Here is a 19,740-nt window from a genome sequence, read left to right on the forward strand (position 1 = left end):
TAAAAATTTTTTGTCTCAATGTTTGTGTTTGCCCTTTTCTTATTGTGGGCAATGTCTTTGGGTATCTTTTTGCTGTCAGTTTCCTGCTTATGTCAGGTTTACTGGGTATGTAGGCCGTAAGTCTCAGGTAATTTTATGGCATCATTTAATTGTACAGAAATGACTCATTGAACCTATTTCAGAATATTGGTGATCTAGCGATTTCATTTAATTTCTTTTAATATCAGGATATAAGGTCCATTGATTAGTTAGACTTTCTAATATATTCTTTCTTTATGTATCCACTTTTATCACTGTCAGTATTTGTACCTCATCTTGTGGCTTATGGGTTATGTTTATAGATATGTACAGTTCACTTGACAGTAGTAATCTTTTGTGTAAAATAGAGAATTTTTCTAATGACCTATTTTTTCTAATTGAGGAAATTAGGTCATGACCTGGTAAACAGTTTAAATACACTTGATCTCTCCTACGTGGAACCAAGAGAATTTGTTTTATTTATTTCTTCAGTATTTATCCTGTTCTTGTACTATTTTCACAAAATTTGTATGGTTTTAGATATTCTTAGATTTTTCTCTTCAGTACCATTTACGTGTACATCCTCTTTGGCATGTTAGGTAACCATAGTGTTAATTGTACATTATGTTCTTTACATTCGAGGTTAGCAGTCTTTTTTTTTTTTTTTTTTTTTTTTTTTTTTTTTTTTTTTTTTTTTTTTTTTTTTTTTTTTTTTTTTTTTTTTTTTTTTTTTCAATTCAGTTGAGGGACACCTGTGTGTTCAGTCGGTTTAGCATCTGACTCTTGATCTCAGCTCACATCTTAATTTCACAGCTGTGAGTTCAAGCCCCACACTGGGCTCTGTGCTGGGCTTGAAGCTGACTTAAAAGAAAAAAAAAACTCTGGGTGCCTGGGTGGCTCAGTTGGTTAAGCGTCTGACTTCGGCTCAGGTCATGATCTCCCGGTTGGTGGGTTCGAGCCCCATGTTGGGCTCTGTGCTGAGAACTCAGAGCCAGGAGCCTGCTTTAGATTCTGTGTCTCCCTCTCTCTCTGACCCTCCCCTGCTCACGCTCTCTCTCTCTCTTTCTCAGAAATAAATAAAACATTTAAAAAATTAAACAAAAAAAAACTCTATTGAGGGGCACTTGGCTGGCTTAGTCAGCAGAGCATGCAACTCTTAATCTCATGGTTGTAAGTTATGCTCACGTTGAGCATAAAGCTTACTTAAAAAATTCAGTTGAATATGGGATTTTAAATTTTGTTTACATATAATATATAAATATAAATATTTGAAGTATACTCATTTCTGTAAAGAATAAAAGCTGAAGTTTAATTAGGAAAGTTATAATCAAAGTGAAATTCTTTAGGGTTATAGTAAATTTTGTAAAGATCTTTTAACTTTCTATCATTAAATCAGTTATTTTTAAGTTTATATAAATAGTTTACATTTTTATTTTTATTTAAAAAGCTTTTTTTGTTTATTTATGGGGGGGTGAGAGAGAGAGAGAGTGTGTGTGAGCAAGCGAGCAGGGGAGGAGCAGAGAGAGAGAGGGAGAGAGAGAGAGAATCCCAAGCAGGCTCCACACTATCAGTGTAGAGCCTGATGTGGGGCTCAATCCCACAAACCGTGAGATCATAACCTGAGCTGAAATGAAGAGTCAGATGCTTAACTGACTGAGGCACTATATTTTTAAAACATTCTTTTAATGGAAATTTATTTCAAAAGTATGATATTTTGTTATAAACTGAGTGTATATAAAGTCTGAGTATATATAAAGTATTTATATAGATATAAATACTACTCACTGTAGCTGTTGTAGTTCTGTTACATTCAGATACCATTTTGAAAGTAAAATGTTTGTCTGTGGTATATTTGTTCTTTTCCTCCTCTTCTCCCAACTTTAGATTTAGTGTCTCTGAAAAAGCAACCCTTTTTTTCATAGATTCACAGATGCTACTGGTTAAATGAACTGAAACCTCCAAAGAGAGAGTTCTCATCATCTCTTTCAACCTTGCACTTAAACTAATTGCTGTCTTTGGGTGACTGCTCCCCACTATCTGTTTTGGAGTCACAAGCCTCTGTGGCCACAGGTCAATGAACCTGGCTTGAAAATGTGCCTCTTCTAAGGCACATTGTTTAAGTAAAAAACAAAATTAAATTAAGCTAAGTGATCATTTGGTCCTCTTGTGCATATAAATGAGAGTATTGTGTTATGTATTAGAAAGTTTTCATTTTTGACAAAGTCTAGTGTAATAGGGATCTTTTTGTCCACTTGAGTGTACCTCAAAGTATAAACTAATTGAATTGATATTTTTTAGACCTATGTGAAAAGCCAGGATAAAGAATTTGCAGCAGCCACTATTCAAGCTATAGGCAGATGTGCAACCAATATCTCAGAAGTCACAGACACATGCCTCAATGGCCTGGTATGTCTCTTGTCCAACAGAGATGGTAAGTTAACAATTTCATTTTAGGTCCAAGTAATTTATCCTTTGAATATTCTTGGCATGCTCTTCAAATTGTAACATTTTTTAACATCGCGTTTTAGCGTGTCCAGTGTGTCAGTAGCATGGTCATGATGAGAGTAGCATTTTATCTTTGAAATACGAAGACGCACACTTTTTTGTGTTGTTGTTTTAGTAAATTAGATAATGAACTTGCAAACATTGTGTCTCCTTAAACAAGAACTAAAAACCTTTCCACAAAGGTTCTGTTTTACTGTTTTTAAGGACACAGAAGTCATGTATAATATTGGTTCACCTGCAGAGGGTGCTAAAAGCAGGCAGATGATTGTTACATGGAGAAGTGGCTAGATCAAAAAAGTATGTTTATTGTGTGTATCTTCAAAGGTTTTTTCCTAAAGATTCATCTAATAATTTCATATTCAGTATTAACCTTGATTTAATAGTCATCAGTTTGAAAGAGCTTCATGTTTTTAAGTCAAACAACATGTAAACATTTTGTAAAATTGTAAAGGTGATAACCACTAAAATGCATAATCTAGGTTACATACTGTTCAGTGGTAAATTGTCAGTTATTTCTATGATATGGCCTTAGAAAGTGAAGCCTTTTGGAGAAAGAAATAATTGTCAACTTTCACCTTTAAAATAATGTATTTAGAGGATTTTTATTATAATTGTATATTTGATTAAAACAAGAGATTCTTTTTAAGAAAAGCTTAGTTTTTTGTATAAAATAATTGAACTTATTTGTGGAATTCTAATTATGTCATATTTATACACAGGGATATATGAGATAGCATAAATTGAAACATAAGAAACTTGAATACATTTTATATTTATATTGTATTTATATTATTTATATTTTCATTACAATAACTCTGTTATCCCTAATTATCTATTCCTACATGTAGATCTCTTTATAAAACTGTAACATTGTGATAAGTACTTCTAAGGATATTACTGAAACAAAATTTAGCCCCAAGTAAGAGTGATTTTTTTATTGTGAACATAAAATTGTAAACCTTAATCCTGCAAACTCAAGATAATATGATGGGTAGAACTTTTTTCTGCATGCAGAAATTAGTAAATCCTTCTACCTTTATATTAATGTTTAGACTTTTGTTTTTGGTAAATCAAAGCTATCCTTATAATTATGGCTTTTTTCATGCAGTTTGAATATTAAGAACCTTAAATTATATTGTCCCAATTCTTATTGCATAACATCATTAGCCTATAGTTTCTGATTATTTGATTACTTATTATATGAGCTACACTTTTACAGTTTGGAAACCTCAATAAAAGTAACCAGTAAAACAAATAAAGAGAATATTCATATTAAAATCAATAGCATTAAAGAGTGTAGTAGTATTTTTAACTTTAAAATGATGATTCTTGATAACAGAGCCCCTTTGTTCTAATAAAAGTTCTGCTTTTAGAAATAGGTATCAAGAATGAGGCCTCAGTTTCTTTCACATCTCTTAAGATCTTTTGAGGCTCTAAGTATCTGTGATTCTTGATTTTATGTTAATACAAATACCTCCTCATCTCTTTAGATAGTGTATCTTAAAACCTTAAGGGCAATATTTAGACTCCATTCTTTTTTGCATATATTCAACATACTGTTTTTAGACCTGTAGATTTTTGGGTTTTTTTTTTTTTTTTTAATGTTGTTGACTTCTCCCTTCTTCACATGGAGAGGGCTTTTCTAGGCAGACTTAAAGTATCACTTGCCTTCAGTATCACTAAGGGTAATTTGATAATTTCTTAAGGATCTTTATGAGAAATCTGCATTTCAGTTGGCTTAGGATAATTTAATTCTCTAAGATAATTTACTTCAGGTAATATATTGGCAAAATTTGCTTGCCTAAATAACCTTACCATCTACTGTAAACTAAAAGTATTAGGGAAGAGGACTACTTTGTGTTTCATTTAGTTTTCGTAAACATTCAGTAAACATTTATGAGACCTCAAATCAGTTGGGGGTATTTAGTTAATGTTGAATAGATACCTATAAAAGGTTCTTCCCTTTAAAGAGTTAACAGTGTAATAGAGTGAAACAGTAATATAAAACACATGTATTACAGTCTTTTTGTATATTGACCAGTTAGTCTATGGCAAGCTGTCCGCTTGCATGCAGAAACTAGACTATGTATGTTTGAATGTTAATGTTATCTTGAATAAATTACTCAATCTCCCTGTGCTTCAGATTCTTCATTTGCAAAATGAGTATATTAGTAGACTATAGTAACCTTGATGACATGTGCTAAGTGAAACAAGCCTGCCACAAAAAGCCAAATACTGAATGATTCCACTGGTGTTAGATATCTAAAACAGTCAAATTCATAGAATCACAGAGTGGAGTGGCAGTTGCCAGGGTATGGAGGAGAAGGGAAATGGGGAATTACTAAACAGCAAACATGTTTCAGTTAATTAAGCAAGTTGAATAAGCTCTAGAGGTTTGCTGTACAGCATTGTACCTATACTCAACAACAATGTATTGTACACTTTAAAGTTTGGTACGAGGGTAGATCTCATGTTAACTGTTCTTATCAAAATAAAATTAAATTAAAAAATAGTAGGTTGTCCTTCTAGAGTAAGGGCCATTAAGTTCTGTTAAGGACAAGAAAGAAGGTTGGAAAAGTCAGAACACAGGATCATTTCATGCTTTGGATAGAGCAGCACCACAGTCCTGGGATCTTTGAAAAACAGGAGGTAGCATCAAGGAAAAGTAGGGTGGGATTATGGGAAGGGATGAGAAGGCACATGGGGTAGACAAAATGATTAAGCCCCTCTCCTCCCTCCTATCCACCCCCCCCCGCCCCCTCACCCATGTGTAGGTCCTTATGCCCAGAACCTGTGAATATGCTCCCTTACCTGGCAGGAGGGACTTTGCAGACGTATTAAGATTCTTGACATGGAGGTCAAAAGGGTCCTTTTAAGGGAAGGAGGAAGGTTAACACAGTCAGATGTCAGAAGCAGAGATTGGAAGTGATGCCATTCTGGAATGGGGGCTTGAGCTAAGGAATGCAAACAGTCTTTAGAAGTTGGAAAAAGGCAAAGAATGGATTTTCTCCTAGAACCTCCATAGAGAGGTGGTCCTGTTGACACCCTGCTTTTAGCTCCATAAGGTCTAAACTGTTAACTTCTGACCCTGGAACTGTAAGATGCTAAATTTGTGTTGTTTTAAGCTACTAGGTTTGTGGTAATAGGAAAGTAATATAGTATGAAGGGATAAATGATGCCAAATATATATTTCAACTATAGCCAGTCCTGCCTCTGCATGTGGATAATTAAAATTATACAGCATTTTTTCTGGGTCTAGTTTTGCAATAATATATTTTAAAAATATAAATTTTTATACTATAGATTCTTAAAAAACCACATTTACCATGTTTTAATTTGCATGGTAATTCCTTATATAACCATTTAAAGTTTCTTACTAGAGTGTGAGTTTGACAAGAGCAGGATCTTAATCTTTGTTTTCATCAAAGCTCAAAGCAGCGGTCTTTATAAAAATAATAGCTGCTTGTAGTAACTTAGAAGTTAGAGGTAAAATGGTACATTCTCATTCTGGGTTTGAATTCTGAAAAAAGTCATATAGTTCTAGTGTATTTCTCTCTTCATCTTTAAAATAATGATAATAAGAGGGGCGCCTGGGTGGCTTAGTCGGTTAAGTGTCAGACTTTCGCTTAGGTCATGATCTCTCAGTTCGTGGGTTCGAGCCCCGCGTCGGGCTCTGTGCTGACTGCCAGCTCAGAGCCTGGAGCCTGTTTCAGTCTGTGACTCCCTCTCTCTCTGACCCTCCCCTGCTCACGCTGTCTCTCTCTCTCTCCCTCCTAGAAATAAATAAAACATTAAAAAAATAAATAAATAAATAAATAAAATAATGATAATAAGATACGTACCATATGTTCCATGAGAAGAGAAAGAAACACATCATTTTGTAAACTGAAACATTGTATAAATACCTATTTATCATTCCACTGGAGAAAAAGGTATATAGTTTGAAATATGTATATTTAACAATGATTAGAATGATAAACATTTTACTTATATTCTTAAAGGGAGCTAGATAAGAAAATATATTTCAGGAAAAGAGTAACATCCCAAATCATGGTATTTTCAATATAATACTAAAATAAATCTTTGCAGTGTATGCCAGAGGAATCTCTAATATTCCTGAAGCCCTATTAATAAAAAATGTCAAATTAATAAGTAAAGGCATTGCTGACATATTTCTTTGGCATCAGGAGCACTAATAATTATATATATATAAGATTCATTCCATAAGCTCAGGTGCTCTGGCTAGTTCAAAACAGTTCTCTGCTGGTGCCACCAAAAATGTAACTCTGGACCAGTGATTAGCCACTTAAGTTTGATAACTCAATCTCAGAATCCATTTGAGGATCTGCTTCCTTGGAGCCACTCCCAGTGCCAATAATTATATTAGTTAAGGACCTGGCAAGAAACAGATGGCACACTTAAAAGGAACTACTGAAGAGAATTTAATGAAGGAACTACTTAAAAGGTTTGGGCAGGATTAAGGGAAGCCAGGAAGGCATGCTGTACACCCTTTGGCTAACAGGCTACCAACCGTGGGAAACCCCTTTAGCAGACCTAGAATTGAAGGAAATGGTGTGTGAGGAGTCGTAGAAGTTACCAGACTCAGCAGGAGAGAGTCACTCACAGGAACTGAAACTCTCCGAAGAGGAATGCATGCCCTGCCAGGGAGACCTGGCAGTAGAGAGATCCAGGATAGTGAATATGCTCTCCTCCTGCCCCTTGATGTCCTGCTGGTGCTTCCTATCAGCTAAACACAGCTGGATGCTAGGGGTAAGAGAGTCTGGTTGATGCAGTCCGCAGAGATCAACCTCTGAGGGCACAGAGTGGGTCAAGAAAGGCAGAGAGTGGATTCATGGGATACATGGAGACCTTCCAGCGTGCAAGCCTACTCTTTCTGGCTCTAAACTATAGTAATACCTTTCTTACTACTGATGAGCCTCACTACTCACTACATCTAATGATCCATACTACTCACTTGTCGGGACATATCGCTTAAGGAATCTTTGTTTTTAGTTTGCTGTTTTCTTTAGAATTGGAAAAAAGTTACTTCGATTGCAGGTGTTTGATTACCACTTAATAATTGGCAGGAATCAAAGAACTGTATAATTACCTAATTACCACTCTATGGTAGGAATCAAGTGTTAGAAAGCTATAGTTAAAAGCTAGACACTTGAACATTATGGTGAGTAGCAAAATCTAACTTCTCTTTGCTTTTCTGACTCAAAGAAGCAGGTATTGGAAAGGGGTGTCAGAAGCTAGGAGGCAACAGGTGAGGTTAGAAATTCAAGAGTACTCTTCTGCTTAAGATAATGTGAACCCCCAAAATTTGGAAATATATTCATGGTTATAGTTTTTCACCTCATCATTAAGACATGTACAATATTTTGTTAATTTAAATATACATTCTACCAAGAATATTCATTTGAATTGCATTACACATATTTAATATGAATAATCTCTATCTTTTTCAGAAATAGTTGTTGCTGAAAGTGTGGTTGTTATTAAGAAATTACTGCAAATGCAACCTGCACAACATGGTGAAATTATTAAACATATGGCTAAACTCTTGGATAGTATCACTGTGAGTACCAACTCAGAGATCTTTTCTGACTTTAATTAGGTTTTAGTCAATAAATTATAGTGTTAAAATAAATAAACATCTTAAAGTATACTGGCTAAGAGACCTTAACTGTCTGGATTCACATCCTGCTTCTAAGATTTTACACTGTTGTGGAAGGGAATTACAAATCTGAAAAAGGGTAAGGATGCAATAAATGCAGTAGTGTTAGATTGGAATTGGAGATAGCAGTGTGAACTTCATAGGTTTTTATATTCTAGATATGTGTGAGTGTTTAAATGTATGTATCTATGTGTCTACACAATTTATATGTACAGATATGAATGCATATATTGGATATACAGACATCTATTTCTTTAGTTGTCCTTTGAGAGAGCCTATATGCAATAATAGTCCAATATCAATGAGCACACCTACTGCCCAGATCTTGTTTTTTTTTTTTAATTGAGATATAATTTTAAACCATAAAATTCACACATATAATTGTGGGTTTTGGTATATTCATAAGGTTGTACAATCATCACTACTATGTAATTCCAGTATTTTTTCATCATTCCAATAAAAGAATCCCATGGCTCAAACTCCTGATTTTCCCTTTACTCCAGCTCTTGACAAACTAATCTACTTTGTCTCTATAGATTTGCTTATTCTGGACATTTCATATATAAATGGAATCATACATCAAGTGGCTTTTGGTGTCTATAATTAGCGTTTTTTCAAGGTTTGTGCATGTTCTAGAATGTAGTACTGCATTCCTTTTTTATGGTAGACCTTGGTTTTTCAATTCCATTCACCACTCAAAGGAAACCAGGGCTGCTTAGAGAAATGGCTGATTTCAGAGCTAGGGCTAGGAAAGAACAAGATGATCTTGGAATATCTTGTTGGGCTTAAAAAAGCAAAGAAATGCTCACAGAATGATAGAGATCTGTCAGAGAGACAAGTGCCATCTTTAAGGGGTTCTCACTGTCAATTTGAACAACAAAAATAAACTAGAGTAAAAGGACTATGGCCTACTGAATAGGGTAAGACTCTTGAGCCCACCTGGAATGAATGAATGAATGAATGACAAAGGGAAGCTCTTTCTTACAGTGCAGAACAACTAATAGATGTAGAAGGAATGATGGCATTAGAATATTACCCTTTGCAAGCCATCACAACAACTGATTCAGGTTAAAATCATTAACCAATGCTAAAAATGAGGGGCTGAAAGTTTGAGTAGTAAGAGGATATCTGTATAGTCTCAAAGTATATCCTTATAAGATACTTAATTACAAAGCATAAGTTAATGACTTTTGACTTTTACAATGGAGAAACCTGACAGGTGCTACATGAACCACGTGAACATGGTAAACATTACCAGCATTGGGATAAAATACCTTCTGATAAGACCAACTGAGTAGAACTCAGCTTCAGGTCTGTTGGATTTCTGCAAAAAATGAATGACTTAGATTGAATCAAGAGGAAACAGGAGACAAACTCAAATGAGGGTATACTACAAAATAACTGGCTAGCAGTCATTAAAAATGCCAATATCATGAAATGTACCAAAAAACTCAGATTTTTTTCACATTAAAAGAGATTAAAAGGATAAGACAACTCCATGCTACACATATCTGGATTTTCTTTTGCTATAAAGGATTTGGTAGGGAAAGTTGGCAAAATCTCAATAAAATCTGTAGCTTCGATAACAGTATTTGTTCACTGTTTAAATTCCTAATTTTTAAATCATTTAATGTAGTAATGTTCGAGCAGTCCTTTTATTACGAAGTTTGCACTCAAGTATTTTGGTGTTTAAGGGCAAGTCTACAACTTGTTATCAATTTAGAAAACAAAATATCTGTGTATGTATAGGAAAGTAAAGCAAATGTAGTAAGCTGGTAACATCTGGGGAATCTGTGTGAAGAGTATTCAAAAGTTCTTTCTGTTTTTCTTCCAAGTTTTCTGTAAATCAAAATTGTATTTAAAGAATTAAATTAAAACCAGATATTAATCTTGGCTCCACCACTTACTATCTCTGTGCTTTTCCATTAAAAGTTCTATACTTTAACCATCTGTGAAATGGGGATAGTAAAAAAAAAAAAGAAAAGAAAAAAAAGACAGCACCTCATATTTTGTAAATACTATGTCAGTTACTATATATAAAGCTCTAAAGAATGTTTCCTGGCACCTTGTGATACTACATAAGTGTCTGCTGTTATTATTATTTAAGTCCTATTTCATTCCCTTCTACCTTTAAAACTAAAGTATTTTGAAGAATTATTTGAAAAGAATTTTATTTCCTGATCTAAAAGTCACTCCTCATTCTGTCAAAGTCTGATTTTGTTTCCTCACCACTCCACTAATATTGCCTTCTCCAAGGTCACTCACTGTTTTCTTCTTATTAAACCCAGTGGATAATTTGCTGTTCATGTGTCCTTCATGATCTTTTGTTAGCATTTGACTCTATATACTGCTTCTTCCCTTTTGAAACAGTCTCTCTCCAGGGCTTCAGTCTGGTTTTTCTTCAGACTTGTCTTTATTGTGTCCCTTCATTGTTAGTTAAAGTTAAAAACTAGTGTTCTGTAACTAACAGAATTGTAGTTTAGGGGAAAATATATTATTTTTTTCTTTGAAGATGGGGTGATATGTACTCTGAGTTTCTTCAGAGGGGTCATATTTGTGTTGTTCAAGGTAAGTTTTGGAGCCTATCAGGACCAATTTTTAATGTTTCTGGTGGTAAAATTTTCTTACCATCAAGGTGTGAGTAAAGCTTGCAAAGCAGCTATATATTTATATTATATATTTATTTTAAAGGTAAGAGTAAGACTCACAGAAATGTGTTAGCATCTGAGCTCCCACCACTTCTCTCACCAGAGGGTTCCTTTGTCTTTGTATCTACTCTTAATATTGATTCCAGTTATGAAAGCCAGGAATTCTTATAGATTGTGTATGAGAGGTGTAGGGGTTAAGAGAGTGTCTTTGATATTAGCAAATTTAAGAAACTTAAAATCATAGCAGCTGTCTTGTCTGACTACAGTGGTATTAAGCTAGAAATCAAAAAATAAAATAAAAAGATCTACAAATAAGTGGAAACTAAACAGCACTTTGAAACAACCATTGAGTCAAAGAGGAAATCAGAAGGAAAAAATTATCTTGAAATAAGTGAAAATGAAAATACAATGTATCAAATATGGTATGCAGCAAAAGCAGTGTCAAACTTTATAGCAATAGCAGGGGAAAGTTTATAGCAGTAAACACACATACTACAAAATCAAATCACAAAAAAAAAAAAAAAACCCTAATTTTACATCTCAAAGAAGTAGAAAAAGAAGAACAAAATAAACTCCAAAGCTCACAGAAGGAAGAGAATAAGAAGGATCACAGCAGAAACAAATGAAACAGAGGCCAGAAAAACAATAGAAAGGATCAGTAAAACCAAGAGCTGATTCTTTGAAAAGATAAGAAAATTGATAAAGAGAGAAAAAATGAATAAAATTAGAAATGAAAGGGGGAAACATTGCAACTGATACTACAATAATACATAGAATTCTAAGAGACTATTATGAACAATTATATGCCAACAAATTACATAATCCAGAAGAAATGAATGCCATTTCTAGAAACAACCTACCAAATCTGAATCAGGAAAAATTAGGAAATTTTCACAAACCAGTAACAAGTAAAGAAGTTGAATTGATAATCAAAAAACAAAGTTTTCAGGACTAGAGGACTTCACTGGGGAAGTCTACTAAACATTAAACATTTGGGGGGAAAAAAAAGAACTAATACCAGTCCTCCTCAAACTCTTCCAAGATATTGAGGAGGAGGAACACTTCCACACCTATTCTGCAAGGCCAGCATTACTTTGATACCAAAAGCAAGTAAGGGTATCACAAAGAAACAGAACTATAGACCAATATCCATGATAAATATAAATGAAAAATTTCAACAAAATATTAGCACACTAAATTCAAGAAGACATTATTTTATTTGTTTTTTTAATGTTTAGTTTTGAGAGAGAGAGAGAGAGAGACAGAGTGCGAGCGAGGGAGGGGCAGAGAGAGAGGGAGACACAGAATCTGAAGCAGGCTCCAAGCTCTGAGCTGTCAGTACAGAGCCCGTTGCGGGGCTCAAACTCACAAACTATGAGATCATGACCTGAGCCGAAATCGACACACAACTGACTGAGCCACCCAGGCACCCCCAAGAACACATTAAAAGGATCATACACCATGACCAAATGGGATTTATCCCTAGGATGCAAAAATGGTTCCATATATGCAAATCAATAAATGTAATACATCACAGCAATAAGATGAAAGATGAAAATCACATGACTATCTGAAGAGAGTCAGGAGAAAGCATTTGTCAAGACTACAATATCCTTTCATGATAAAAAAAAAAAAAAAAAAAAAACCTTTAACAGACTAGTTGTAGAAGGAACATACCTCAACATAATAGAGGCCATGTATGACAAACCTACAGCTAGCCTGTAAGGGAACTTTGGCAGAAGAACAGGGCCAAAGGAGTAATCCTTCATTTGATTAATGAGTAAATGAGGCCCACTTGTGTGAAGTTATCTGTCTCCATGATATACGTGATCAGTCTAGGACCAGAACCAGTCTTCTTGCCTTGCTGGCTGGTACTTTTCCTAGTATATAGCACACTCGTTTTGTCTCTGCCCAGTGGCCTTAGTGAACTGTGGATTCCAGTTCTTAGCTGGACTTCCAGTCTTAGTTCTATCACTCACAGACTATAAGATTTTGAGCAAAGTTTCTTAACTCCTTTGTGCCCCCATTTCCTCATATAGCAAGTGGGAATAATGGTAGATCCTTCTTTCTAAGGCTTCTATGATAACAGACTGAGAAAACAAGTAAAGTCTTAAAAAAAGACTGCAGGCGCATGGTGAGAACTCAGTAGATAGATGTTGGTTGGCTATGTAATTTTTTTTTTTAAAGAAACTTAGATTTTGTTTTATTCTAGATTTTGATCCCATTTGCTATTGATCCCATTTGCTATTTGTTAAGTGGCATAGTTGAAAACATGAACACTAAAATTTAAATGAATTCCACTTTTTAAATTCAAATTGAATAAGATGTATGTCTGTAGTACAGTGAGCTTACATGTTCTGATTGTGAATTTTTATCCTTTGGAGTGTTCTTCACGTGTAGTAAATACTGCTTTTGGAGCAAAGTCCTTCCAAATAAAATGCATGCTACATGAAGATTGCTCTACCAGGGTTATACATAGTGTTTAATGGGACAGATGAGGAGTTAATATCATAAAAGGATAATTAAAAGCTGTTATTTTGTGAAGACTACTGAGTAATTTTGAAATAGCACACTCGGTGCCCTAGTGCCTCACTGAATGCCTCTCATGTCACAAGGCAACTACACTTGCCCCGCTGCCCCAACTTAATTCATAACTAAGGTGTTAATGCATATTGAGTCCAGATACAGAATACTGGATCTCATTTACTATTTGTATGCAGTTTGTTTAGATATCTACTGATTTTGCCTTTGACAAATTTAAATAAATAAAATTGATGTTTCTGCAGGATTTATTTTACTGTTGCATTGTGCAGTGGCTAGTGTTGAAACACAATAGCTTTTAAATTGAACTGCTTACAAAGTGATCTGTAAAATCATTCTAGATGTCTTTTTGTAACTGCTGTGGTCAGCTAGGAATGATTATTTGTTTTTGCAGGCAAGTTACTGGGTTAAAATGGCAGTGGAAACTGCCTTCTCGTAAGAGGTTTAAAAGGTACACTTAACCACTTGCTCAGGGCATTCAGAATAAAGAATCAAAGTCATTTACAATCCAGCTTGTCTTTGAAATACTGAAAAAGCAGGGGTTAATAATAAGAGCATTTGTGCATGTGTATTATTAGTTTGGTTTTAGTTGTGTGGTTGAAAGGACTGTGGAGAACAAAAAGTGACTAATTTTCTGACTTGCTCTTTTTTCAGTTGCTTTAAATCTTTGAAAGACCATTGATAATATACATACATGAATCATAGTATCGGTGGTGTACAAGTGAGAGTTTTGTAACTTAATTGGAAGAGAAAAACAGGCCTGGAATCTGAAAAATCTTATGATTCTGATTTCCACTAAATGGACAACATTGTGTTTGTCAATTTCCTAAGCTTTTTAATAAATTGCCATCACAAAAAACTTGGTATAAATGCATTTATATTGATATTATTTCTTGCTGTGGAATGGTTTTGTAAGTTTTTTATGTTTCCTTGGAAATTTTATTATTTTAGTTCTGGGACCTCTAAATATTGCCCTGCCCTCCAACGCCACAGTCTTGAGAGTTTCATTTCATTATTAGAATTTATTGATTTTCATTTCTTTCCCAAGAGTTGTATTTTAATTATGCATTATGAATGTTTAGAGTGTTTAAATATTATTCTAATCTTAGTATATTAATGAATAAGAATATAAACAATCTCTTAAAACTCTTTGGGATTGTGTTTTTAATTGTAAGAAAGAATTATTAACAGAAGAAAAGTATTAACAGAAGAAAATTACTTAAAGTGGGTGGTAGGTTGGAATATGTCCTAGAATACTAATTTTTATACAAGTAATGTATAATAAAATATTTAAGAAAAGTAAATCTGGCATAACCGAAATCTGAATTTGCACATATATTCTTATTTATAGGTAACTTTCATCAAGGCAGGCAACTTGAATTGCTTCATTCTAGAAAATTTAATGTACTACTCAATTACTGTTCTTTAGCACAATTTAAAACAATAGTTTGGGAGTAAGGTCTTAATGCAGTGTAACCTTTGGAACATTAGAAATAGCCTCTTTCTTTCCAGAAATCAGTATACAGTAAGGATATCAATTTTACCATACTTCATGATTAGATTTATAATAGCATTTATTATCATACTTATTATTTATACTTGGTACTTAAACTTCTTACATAAGTATTGTGATTTCATCTTTTTTACTAAACTTGTTCTAATATTAATTTCAAGATAATGCTATTGTCATAATATTTGAAAATATATACTTTGATTTTAAAGCTTTTGGATGACTTAATTTCCCTTCTGGTGAAATACCCAACTTAGGAGTGTTTTAATAATTTTATACTATTTCATAAAATAGGTGTTTTAAAAGAATTTGAGATGGTGGATATTGTAATAAAATTTTAGCTGTGCAAAGGTCCTTATTTTCACTTTCTTCTTTAATAATTGTGCCTGGTACCACTGTGAAACTATAGTGAAAATACTAGGACTTCATTTGAGGAATTGAAAAGGACTTCATATCTTCTTGTGATGCTACCTCTTAATGATAGTCATTGGCTTTTTCATTTATTCTAAACAAATTTTCTATACTAGGTGAAAATGTTCACAGAAACTAATTTACATACCCCTTCAAATCTCTTTTAGAGTAAGGGATGATACAGTAAACAAATAGTAATAAAACTAATTTGCATACTCTAAAATGTTGGTCATAATGGTACTGATGGAAGGTTTCCAATTTGTACTAAAGTAGTTTTTTTAAGAAACAAATTATATTGAAATGTACTTTATTAAAAAAAAATATAATGCCAAAGTGCAATATTGGACAAATTTATCTTCTCCCTAATAGACCAGGATTCATGATTTTATAAGCAGACCTTGATGATCTTGTCAGTTTTATATAGTCCCAGGGCTGTAGGTGCAGATACTTAGAGGACAACAACAGCTTTGATTTAGTCTTTAATGAAAATATCCTTTTTTTTTCTGTTATCCATTGGATTCTCAAAACGTGGTTTGCAGACCACCTACCTGTCTCAGAAATCATGTATGATGCTTTATACAATGTGGATTCCTGAGCCCCACAACAGAACTCCTGTCTTGGCCCTGATTCGAAATCCCTGCAGTTTTAATAAGAACTCAAGATGATTTTTATGAGGTTGAGGTTTATTAATCAGTGCCCTAGAGCAGAGGTCAGCAAACCTTTTCTGGAAGTTGCTAGATAGTTAATATTTTCAGCTTCATGGTTTTTGCTGTGACAAACCTGAGCAGCGCAGGGGTTGGGGTACCGACCCCTCCCTCCTACAGTCAAAAATCCAGGTTTAACTTTTCACTCCCCTAGAATTTAACTGCTGATTGCCTACTGTTGACTGGAAGCCTTACCAAAAACATAAACAGTTGATTAACACGTTTTTTATGTTACATGTATTATACACTGAATTCTTACAATAAAGTAAGCTAGAGAAAAAAAATTGTGAAAATCATAATGAAAAGAAAATGCATTTACAGCACTATACTGTTTTTATTGGAAAAAAAATTCTGCATGTAAGTGGACCCGCTGCAGACAAAACCTGTATTGTTCAGAGGTCAATTGTGCTTACCTCTGCTGTTGGGGTGCAAAAGCTGCACCAGTAATATATACACAGATGGGCATGGCTAGCCAGATTTGGCCCAAGAACTTGTACATCTCTGATAGAAACAAGATTCTAGACCAGTGATTTTTTTCTCCATTAATCTTTTCTAAGGCATTATCTGTAAAATCACCTTTAATGCTATTTCCTGCATGTTTATTTTTTGGTAACTGAAGAAAATCTGTAACTGAAAGAGCACTTCCGGGATATTCATTACATGAATGGATGTAAAACCTTTATAATACTTAAAGCCTTTTCTATCTTAAAGTTAAGGAGAGTATGATTATCTTATTTGTAACTATATAATCTGCTTGTATCACTAGGTTCCTGTGGCTAGAGCAAGTATCCTTTGGCTAATTGGAGAAAATTGTGAACGAGTTCCTAAAATTGCCCCTGATGTTTTGAGGAAGATGGCTAAAGGCTTCACTAGTGAAGATGATCTAGTAAAATTGCAGATTTTAAATCTGGGCGCAAAATTATATTTAACCAACTCCAAACAGGTAAAAGTCTAAACCTTAATCTACCTAAATGATACTTTCCTCTTACATTGATGAAGCACCTAAGGTCTATTCATGCATTAGCGTGTCCATTCAACAATTACTAGGTGTCTCTTTCTTTAAGGTTCTATATTAGAAGGTAGTGGTGCCAAGATGACGTTCTAGTCTAGTAGGTGAAAGAAACATGTAAACAATGAAATAGTATGTGGTAAGTGCTGTAATAGAAGTATTAAGCTAGAGTGTGACTCCAGAGGAGAAAGTCATGACGTCTGAAGTGGAAGGAGTTAAGAGATAAGAGAAAGTTATGTGAAAGGTAAGATTCTTGACTAAGGACTTATGAGGAGTGTTTTACTACACAGAATGAAGAGGGCAGTGAGAGTCATGAAACACCTATGTTTGCTGCAAGTTTCTGATTTATTGATAAAAACAGCATCTTAGCCTGATAACTCCCTGTGTTCACTAAATACATGTGGTATTGTAAAAGACATGATAACACCAAAAGTACTTACGTCTTATAAAACTAAATAAAGGTTCTGTTTTGGGTCCCCTTTGTACCTATAAAGAAACAGTGATGCAAAATGTTACTTTTTGTTCAGGAATTATAGAATGTATTCCATTATCTTTTGATATGACTTGGGTACATAGCTTGTACCCAGACAGGTTTTTCTTGAGCTGTATTATTAAATAAAATTTTGTAGCTCAGCTTCTGAAATGTTCTCTTGTATATTTTAGAATGATACTTCTACATAAACACAAATAGACTTTACTGCCAAGTGGTGAAGGCCTAGTAATGTTTAGAAAATACATCAAATTGTTTGTTTATTATTTTCTCTAGAGAGTGAGAGCAAAGGAGAGGGGCAGAGGTACAGAGAGAAAGAATCTTAAGCAGGCTCCAAGCTCAGTGTGGATTCTGATGTGAGGCTCAGTCCCACGACCCTGGGATCATGACATGAGCTGAAATCAAAAGTTGGGCACTCAATTGACTGAGCCCCCCAGGTGCACCAAAAATAGACCAAAGTTTCATATGTATTTTTATATAACTCATTGTTTTTAAATGATTAAATATAAAAATAGGTGAATGACAGTGTCTCCAAGGTGGTGTTCTGTAATTTCTCATTTCTTAAGAAAAGGGGGTTTGAGAGAATTGGTAAAATAAGCATTAAAGGGCAGTTTTTAGCACCATCAACTTGACAGCATTTTTAAATTGTATGGTTCATACCTGTTGAGTATGAGACAGAGACTAAAATGATTTCTTTGGGCTAAATGTAAAAAATGTGTGTTCTGTTCTTAATTAATATTAGCTGTCTTTAAGACTGAACTGTGGAGGGGCGCCTGGGTGGCTTAGTCGGTTAAGCGTCCGACTTTCGCTTGGGTCATGATCTCGCGGTTCGTGGGTTCAAGCCCCGCATCGGGCTCTGTGCTGACTGCCAGCTCAGAGCCTGGAGCCTGTTTCAGAGTCTGTGACTCCCTCTCTCTCTGACCCTCCCCTGCTCACGCTGTCTATCACTCTCATAGAAATAAATAAAACATTAAAAAATTCTTTAAAAGACTGAACTGTGGAGACCAAGACACAGTGTCCAGGGACTGGTTTGCCCTGAAGTCCTGGTATTTATTTGTTGATCTGAATTCTCTGTGGTGTATATAACTTAGCATCCCAGAATTGTTATCGAATTATTTACTTATAGGGAATGTCTAGGTTAATTCTTATAAGATGGAGCACATTGTGTTCGTTTGTTTGCTTGAGGAATAATTGAATAATGAACTTCTTTAATACCTCAAAATATTTTTACCTGGTATGAAAACTCATTTACAAATAAATCAACAGTCTGCTTTCAGTATGTCAAGTTAGCTCCTGTTGGACTGGCCCTTCCATAGACAACAGCTCTGGAAAAAAATACAAAAAATAAATAACTGCCCAAAGTCCCAGAAGAGTTAAGAAAAGCAGGAAGACTCTGGAGAGGAATTAACACTTGGAAGAAAAAGGGTGGCACAGAGTAAATTTCCCCACTTTTATGGCTTTTATCCATGGGATGGGCTACGGTTGGCACTACACACAGGGGCTAAAACTCCAAAAGGAAACCCAAGGTCCTCTGGCCTGCGGAAGTAGAGAACATAGTTCAGGAAAACTATAGATATTGGAAAGTTAAGGAAGAATTAGAGAAGGGAGTGGGGGAGCCTCAAGATCTGTGGATAACCCTGCCCAAGCTTGTGGTTGACCTCTGAACCACACACGCTCAGGTACATTCAGAGCAGCACAGCTGAGTATAAAGGAACTGAACTGAAATTTGAGGTGCCTCAAAGAGACCAGGTTTGCACTTGGAACTCAACCAAGTTAACTGCTAAAATAAACAAACAAAAATCAGTACTCACTCAAAGAGTATAACAATGTCCACAGCCTCTATAATATAACATTCATAATTTCCAAGATACAACCCGAAATTATTCCACATATGATGAACGAGAATGAGTTATTGTTTAAAGGGTATGGAGTTTCAATTTATGAAGATACAAAAATTTTGGGAGATGGATGGTGGTATTAGTTGTACAACACTCTGTATGAACTGCACAATTAAAAATGGTTTAGATGGCAATTATGTGTTTTATCACACACACACACACACACACACACACACACACAGGAAAGCATGATCACTTTTCAAGAAAATTGAAAGAAATGACAGGAACTAACCCTGAGGTGATCCAGATGTTGGAATTTGCAGGCAAACATTTTGTAGCAGCTTGTTATAAATGGGGTCAGCGATATAAAGGAAAATACACTCACC

At 34.6% G+C, this 19,740-nt stretch overlaps 1 protein-coding gene across 1 annotated transcript in view; it reads left to right on the top strand.

Annotated features, from left to right (window-relative positions):
• AP3B1 (adaptor related protein complex 3 subunit beta 1) overlaps positions 1-19,740 on the top strand; it is a gene marked incomplete at its 3' end in the record, with an annotated part of 255,186 nt that overhangs the window by 128,894 nt on the left and 106,552 nt on the right. The window contains exons 13-15 of the mRNA XM_039247437.1: positions 2,317-2,449; positions 7,995-8,104; positions 16,784-16,960. Of these exons, the coding sequence (XP_039103368.1) occupies positions 2,317-2,449; positions 7,995-8,104; positions 16,784-16,960 (420 nt within the window). The remainder of the gene's footprint in view (positions 1-2,316; positions 2,450-7,994; positions 8,105-16,783; positions 16,961-19,740) is intronic.

This window comes from Hyaena hyaena, unplaced genomic scaffold (genome assembly GCF_003009895.1).
Source record: "Hyaena hyaena isolate Hyena2069 unplaced genomic scaffold, ASM300989v1 scaffold_299, whole genome shotgun sequence".
In the NCBI taxonomy this organism is placed as follows: Eukaryota; Metazoa; Chordata; class Mammalia; order Carnivora; family Hyaenidae; genus Hyaena; species Hyaena hyaena.